The following is a 6,973-nucleotide window of genomic DNA, read 5'->3' as shown; positions in this document are numbered from 1 at the left end:
AGTCCCTGGGCGGAGTTCTTTCGTCCGTCACGTTTCAGAGGGTGGGATAGCGACGCTGTCGCGTCTTTGAAGTGTTTTATTTTACTTTATCGTCGGTTGTGCACTGTTTCTGTGGAATGGTGAACCTTTAGCAGACGTCTGACTCCCCTGTGAAGAAAAAGCAGCGTGCAAAAACGAACCGAGCGCAGACCATCTGTCGTCGTACATGAACGAATTCAACAGGGGGGCCTACGCTACTGTTCAGAAACACTCTTCAAGCTTGTCTCCAAACTTGAAGATACCTTCACAATGTTGTTCTCATGTCATAAAAGGCATGCAGACAGAAGTCACGGCATAGATACTAGAAGTACTAGAAGTCATGGCATGTGATAGGGCAATGATGGGCAGTACTTGGGACACACGGGTGCACGGGCAGTACACGGGAGCTGTGGCACGGCAGTGCACACACGGGCAGTACACGGGAGCTGTGAGCTCGTCAAGTCACCAAGGTGACTTTTTTTCACAGTTCCCGCCACATGTTATGCTATGTGGAAATAAATAAATTATTATTATTATCATTATTACTTGATGTATACCAAGTACTCAAGTAATACTTTGTACATTTCTGTGTACTTGTACTTTACTTTAAGTACATTTTAAACCGTGTACATTGTACCGTACTTAAAGTACTGTTTTCCAAGTACTTTCCCATCAAGTACTTAAGTACACAAACTTTGGCTCCAGACAAAAAGTCACAAAAGAGTATCAAAAATGCCCATCAATGGTTTTAGTGGGATGCAGTACTATGAGTCCCAGTCTGACATTTTACCAAAAAGGATTTTTGTGCTGTTAAAGAGCATATTTGTTGAAGCAAATTTATTGTTGAGAAGCTTGGAACGTTGAAAAAGTATCAACACGTCTATGACTATGTAAAACGAATGGAATGCACAGACATCCACACATTATGACACTGCAACCGGCAGCACAATGACTTGGTCAATTGTCGTTTCAGTTCTCCCAATGCAGGGTTCTATGCTTTTTTTATATTGTTTCCTTCACTGGCAATTAATAATCATTTTATATCACAATGTGAGATCGCATTACATGATGAACACTCTGAATGAACACTGTGAAAGACACACATGCTTTCATTTTTGACATTTTACGTTTTGTTTTAATTGGTCACATGGATTACATTGCTGCAGATCACAGTCGTATAAAAATGATGGCTTACATTGTGTTTCATCCTTTTTTACTTTCTTCATATTCTTTTTTTAGACATGTTGTATTTCAAAAAGCAGCATGGAATGCCCAGAAATATATAATCTCCGTTGGCCTGTACTTTTTTCCCCCTTGAAATTTCCTAGCCTGTTATAGCAGAGGATTAGTACCGGAACACCACACTTGGCACAATCACAGCCCAGATGACACATTACCTCTTTACATGTAGCTGCAAATTATGTCATCTGATTAAGTTCATATTCACGGGTTAGCACTTAAGGCGCAGATATAGTCCGACGTAACTGTGCTGTGCGTCCGCGCGCAGCACAGTTGCGTTACGCCAGGGAAAATCACACCTTTTATAGTTCAGCCACTAGCGCGGCCGGCGGAATTCAAGCGCTAGAACGTCGCCCGCTCAGAATACAGCATCTCCTGTTTTTCACCGGCCGCGCTCGAGCAGTCAGACCAGAATGCACCGCGCTTTATCAAAATGGCGGACTACAGTTCGGGCACGGAAGTGACAGTTGAGCGGCTTGGGCCATCAGATATTGTGGTAGAGCGTCTACTGGAGGGTGTACGACAACATTCATGTGTGTTTGACACGAAGAGGATGGACTATAGGGATTCACAAAGAAAGAGAAACGCCTGGGAAATAATAAGACAACAATGTGGCCTCGCCACAGGTAAGTTGTTCGGACCACCTTGTGCGTTCTTTCGAGTGGCGTTTGTCTCTCGCGGCACTATTAATCACATCTTGTCCTGTCTTTTGTCTTTCCCTCTGTTTAGTTGAAGAATGTCATAAGCTGTGGAAGCACCTAAGAGATCGGTACTCCAGAGAGATCAAGGCAATGGAGGTGATGAAACGAAGTGGAAATGCGTTTGTTTCCAGGCGTGCCTGGGAATTTTTCGAGGCTATGGCCTTTTATAAAGACTGTGGACGTCCGAGAAAGTAAGTAGTTTCGTCTGTTGAGGTGCTGAGTGCAGGTATGTTCCGTATAGCGTTCCGTGACGAGTTTCCAATGACGCTTCTGTCGACTACGTTCACGCGTCTAGTATGCATTTTGCTGTTGCCACTTTCTGGGTACAAATCGTTTGCAAACATGACCAGACCACTACTTCCAAGTGATATTTTTGTTTCCTTGAATGCACACCAGCCATTACGTATACACAATGCTTGCTACACAGGACACAGACAAGAGTATCGTCGTGATTCATTGACATTGCAGCTACATGACAAATTGTTTGTTTTTCTGGAGGACAACATGCAATCTGCATGGCTCATCTACACTCGAAGAGAATCCTGGAAACGACGATTCCAGCGGCACTGCAGAAAGCATTTTCGAGTCTATGGTGTCGAGATCATCAACATCATCCTGCACAACGTCTACCCAGGGGGATTCCCTTATACCAACCGTCACGATGGCAACGGACAGAGGCGAACAGACACTTGTCCAGTCAGGTCAGCTGCCAGAAAACAGAGTGAACAAGCGAAAAAAATCGGACACTTTTGAACAAGACCTGCTGAAACACCTAGACAAAAGGATGTCGGAGAATGAGGCATTCGCCCTATCTGTAGGGATGACCTTGGACAGGCTGTCGAAGCCAACCGCGGCAGAATGCAAAGCAAAAATGATGTTGCTACTTTCGGAGTATGACCTATAGTGTTCTTGTTAAATGAATTATTTTTGACTACCTGTTTTTGTAGAAATGACAACAAGGCCTGTAGTTTTTTTATAACCCTGAAGCAGTTAGTCTTGTGTTTATTATTTTCTTGTGTAGGATTATACAGGTGTTTTTTATTCGTTACAGAATTTTTCTTAAAAGGTGGCAGAGCAAAATAGATGCCGTTTTAGCAGGTGGGTTATACGGCCAGGGAAATATCCTGTAGGACAGTGTTTGCATCTACTGTACTACTAATTAACTAAAATTCATTAACTTCATAATTAGATGTTTTTTTTTGGGGGGGGGGGAGAGGGGGGAATTCGAGATGGCAGGATTGGATCCAATCATTATTCAAAGCCACCGTCCTTTAAACAACCCAGGAAGCAACGTAAAATGTTAAATTTCGCTATGCAAATGAGCCGAAACTACAACTATTCGCTTTTCGAGCGCAACAACCACGCACCCTTCACCTTATCTGGGTAGGAGAGCGATCTCAGATTTGCATCTACTCCAACCAGCTCCATTGCTCCAAGGCATGTGCCCTCTCCCCGTGATTGCCTGTAGCTGTTTCTGTGCTTGAATACTGCTCAGTTCTGGTTTCGGCTAATTTGCATACAGAAATTTGGCAATTTATGTCTCGAAGTATGGTTGCTTCTCAGGCTATTTAATAAGGACAATGGGTTTCAATAATGACTGGCTGCAATTCTGCTATCCCACATTTCCCAGAAAAAATCTTACTAATATCAGTTAATTAATGAATTTTAGCTAATTAGTCATCCAGCACATGCATGCGCTGTCCTACAGGATGTCTGTCTGGCCTTATAAACCACCTGCTGAAACGCCATCTATTTTGCGCGACTAGTTTTTCTTGAAATAAAATTTTGTAATGAATATTTAAAAAAAACGGCATATCTAGTCTCTTTTCTAATTCAGCCAACATTTTATTTTTGTAAAGCCCTTCTGATTTGTAAGAACAAAGCAGTCAGTGTCTACACAAGCACCAAGCAATAACAGAAGAGCCAATGAACCAAATGTGATATGCACTTCCTGAACAAAGTGTTTTGTCTTGATGTACCTGAACTTGATATACTTGATATACCTGAATTATTTTTGACTACTACTATTTGTACAAATGACTACAAATGTACTATTTGTGTTATTTTCTTGTGTAGAATTATATACCTAGTCAGTATATCTAGTCTCGTTTCTAGTCTAGCCTACAGCATTTAATTTTTGTAAAGCCCTTCTGATATGCAAGAAAAAAGCATTCAGTGTCTACGCAAGTGCCAAGCAATAACGAAAGTACCAGCAAACTAAATGTGTGTGCAGTTTTTGTCTGCTTCATAATAATGCATCCCACAGTTAGACAACTTGTTGCCTTCTTGCTGACACGCAAGCCGTAAAACAAAACGCTGTAGATTATCGAAAAAAATATAAGTGCCTAGTAGTTTATTTCAGAAAACTGAAAAACAAAGAAGGCGTACAGATGCCTGTATTAACACAAACTTTGAGCATACAACACAGCATTGTTTGAGGTTCAGTGTGTAAGGTAATAAAATAGTTCTGACAAAAAGTCGTTTTATCTATCACAGTTCTGTATCACATGTTCTGTGCAGAGTACCAAGGAAGCACAGACCACTTTTCAACTTCTCCTAACAACCCTTAGCTGCCATGGTAGGGAACCTTCAGGAGACATGAAATAACCCGCAATTTCATCTCTGATTGCCATGGCCACTGAAGTTGGGCGGTTTGCTCCAGACGAACCCTCACATCCTACTTGTGTTACTGTTTCTCTCCAAATGCCTTCTTGCACATTCTCCCCACACACAGTATCAGCATAGCCTTCTGGACAGTATGCAGCGTCCAACATCAAGAAATTGTGTAGGCAGACGCCTGCCTTCACCATGTCAGTAAGGAAGTCCGGCGTTCCGGTGACAGTAGACAGAAATGAGCGCCACCTTGACACCAAGATCCCAAATGCGTTCTCAATGCACCGTCTTGCTCTCGACAACCGGTAGTTGAATACTTTTTTTGTTTCGCTTAGGTTCCTCCCAGGGTATGGCCGCATTAAGTACGGTCGCAAGGGGAATGCCGCGTCACCTACCATACAAACAGGCCACCGACAGGCTGATGAAGGTAGTCCAAGCGTTCCACGCTCAAAGTGTTCCTTGATACCACTTTCATTGAAACACGCACCATCTGATACTCGCCCTTGAGCCCCAACATCAACTAGGATAAAGCGGTATTCTGCATCAGCCACTGCAAGCAGTACAATAGAATAGAACCCTTTGTAATTAAAGAAGTCAGAGCCGCTTTTGTCCGGACACCGAATAGCAAAATGTTTGCCATCTATACTTCCAATGACATTCGGAAAGTTCCACATAGAGCTGTACACTTGCCGGATTTTCTCCCACTCGGGTGTTGTTGGTGGTTTTAACACGAGTGGTGAGAGGCAGTCCCATATTGCCGCAAGGGTCTCGCTCAATATGTTGGACACGGTTGAAACGTGCATACAGTAATTGATGGCGGTGTCTTGCATGGGACTGCCGGTTGCCAGGAATCTGTAAAAGTTAATGAGTCTGAAAACCGCTAAAAACGTTGTCCATACAACACCAGGGCTGGCACGAGAAAGAACGAAACGCAAATTAATGAGCAAGCACAGAACCAGTCTGAATTTTCTCCTTATTTCAAGTAAGTTCATCATTGTTGGGTTATTTCACAGTTATGTGTTCTTGTGCGTATTTCGAGTGTTGAATTAGAGAAGACTGGCCATAGCTCCTGGTGTAATATGAATCCGAAAAGATTTAATCGCAAGGATGACGAGAACATGAATGAAATACCATATGAGTTTCCAGAAGTCGCCTTAATCCAAGCCATTTAACTCAAAACGGCTTCTCGGGTGAATATCGTTAAGGGCTTACCTCAATGTGACTGCTAGTCTCTCCGCAGGAGATATGGGTCTTCTATGATTCGGAGGATGCAACAGCCTGTAGTACACCAGGCCCAACAAACGGTCGAATGATGCCTTGGTCATCCTGCATAAAGAACACACACTGGCTGCGTTAAAGAAGATTGTTCTTGGCACCTACCATGTGCCCAGGAATCGGCAATTACCACTAATGCACAGGAAAACGACTCCCCAGCAGGGAAGGGAGGGTCTTTACATGCGTTCAAACAGGAGCAGCTAGCAAATCCTTTTAAGCAGTAAATAAGGGTAACCACAGGCAGGGCATTCATATTAATATGCATAACAACATATTAGGGTTTTTTATGAGCGCCTAATCAAAAATAAATTCTTATTATTGTTATAATTATTATTAGTAGTAGTATTGTTGTTATTATTATGAAAGCATGCTTTCAATTATTACCTGAAATACTTGAAATGGTATTCTGGATCCACTTGCCGCAGCTCCTGTACGAGGTTGTGGTACTGCCCAATGTAAGGCCGCTTGTCGAATATCTCTCGGATGTACATAGTCCGCTTCCGTCTCCGTCGTAGACGACGCAGCAACAATGCTGTAGTGATTTTTCGCCGCGCTGGATACGTCCACGCCATTTCAAGAGCAAATTATTACGAAAACACGCAATACGCGCGAAAGGCCGCAACTGTCGGAAACCGCGGGAAAGGTAGCAGACAGCTTCTGCAACCTTGCGCATGCGCCACGGCCGCCGGCCGTTGCTGACGCGCGTCTGACTATAAACGCATATTTCCTGGCTGGCTTGACGTGACGTGTCCGACTTCGGCTGTCGCTGGCTGCGACGCCAAAAACGTCGGACTATATCTGCGCCTTTAACCTGGCTTTAGAGCATTTGTCAAAAATGCTCGCTAGAGTTTTGCCAAAAATAAACAAAAACAAGACACATATACTAAACAGTGAAATGCAATGTGATACAAATTAAATTCAATGAACTTGAAGAATACTTGAAGTACTTTGCCTAGTATTTTGTACTTTACTTGAACTACATTTGGAATTGGGTGCTTGTACTGTACCTGAAGTACTAATGACGCCATGTACTTGGTACTTTACTTTAAGTATAATTTTGAGGTACTTTTCCCATCACTTTCTAGGCGAAGCCTTGAGAATGTTGACTGTCAAACCCATAGTGAATA

At 42.9% G+C, this 6,973-nt stretch overlaps 2 protein-coding genes across 2 annotated transcripts; one reads left to right on the top strand and one right to left on the bottom strand.

Annotated features, from left to right (window-relative positions):
- Positions 1–1,659: 1,659 nt before the first annotated feature.
- LOC135383504 (transcription factor Adf-1-like) lies at positions 1,660–4,435 on the top strand. The gene is made up of 3 exons (XM_064612932.1): positions 1,660–1,883; positions 1,987–2,149; positions 2,457–4,435. Exons 1-3 carry the CDS (start codon positions 1,691–1,693, stop codon positions 2,860–2,862), a joined length of 762 nt encoding a protein of 253 aa, XP_064469002.1. The 5' UTR covers positions 1,660–1,690; the 3' UTR covers positions 2,863–4,435.
- Positions 4,436–4,504: 69 nt separating this feature from the next.
- On the bottom strand, positions 4,505–6,423 carry LOC135384654 (uncharacterized). Its single transcript, XM_064613846.1, has 3 exons — positions 6,231–6,423; positions 5,784–5,897; positions 4,505–5,423 (listed from the first exon to the last, which is right to left on the bottom strand). Exons 1-3 carry the CDS (start codon positions 6,416–6,418, stop codon positions 4,505–4,507), a joined length of 1,221 nt encoding a protein of 406 aa, XP_064469916.1. The 5' UTR covers positions 6,419–6,423.
- Between the last annotated feature and the right edge of the window lie 550 nt (positions 6,424–6,973).

Source organism: Ornithodoros turicata, chromosome 2 (genome assembly GCF_037126465.1).
Source record: "Ornithodoros turicata isolate Travis chromosome 2, ASM3712646v1, whole genome shotgun sequence".
Classification (NCBI taxonomy): Eukaryota; Metazoa; Arthropoda; class Arachnida; order Ixodida; family Argasidae; genus Ornithodoros; species Ornithodoros turicata.
The sequence above is the reverse complement of the archived record's forward strand: the minus strand, read 5'-3'. Positions and strand labels throughout refer to the sequence as shown.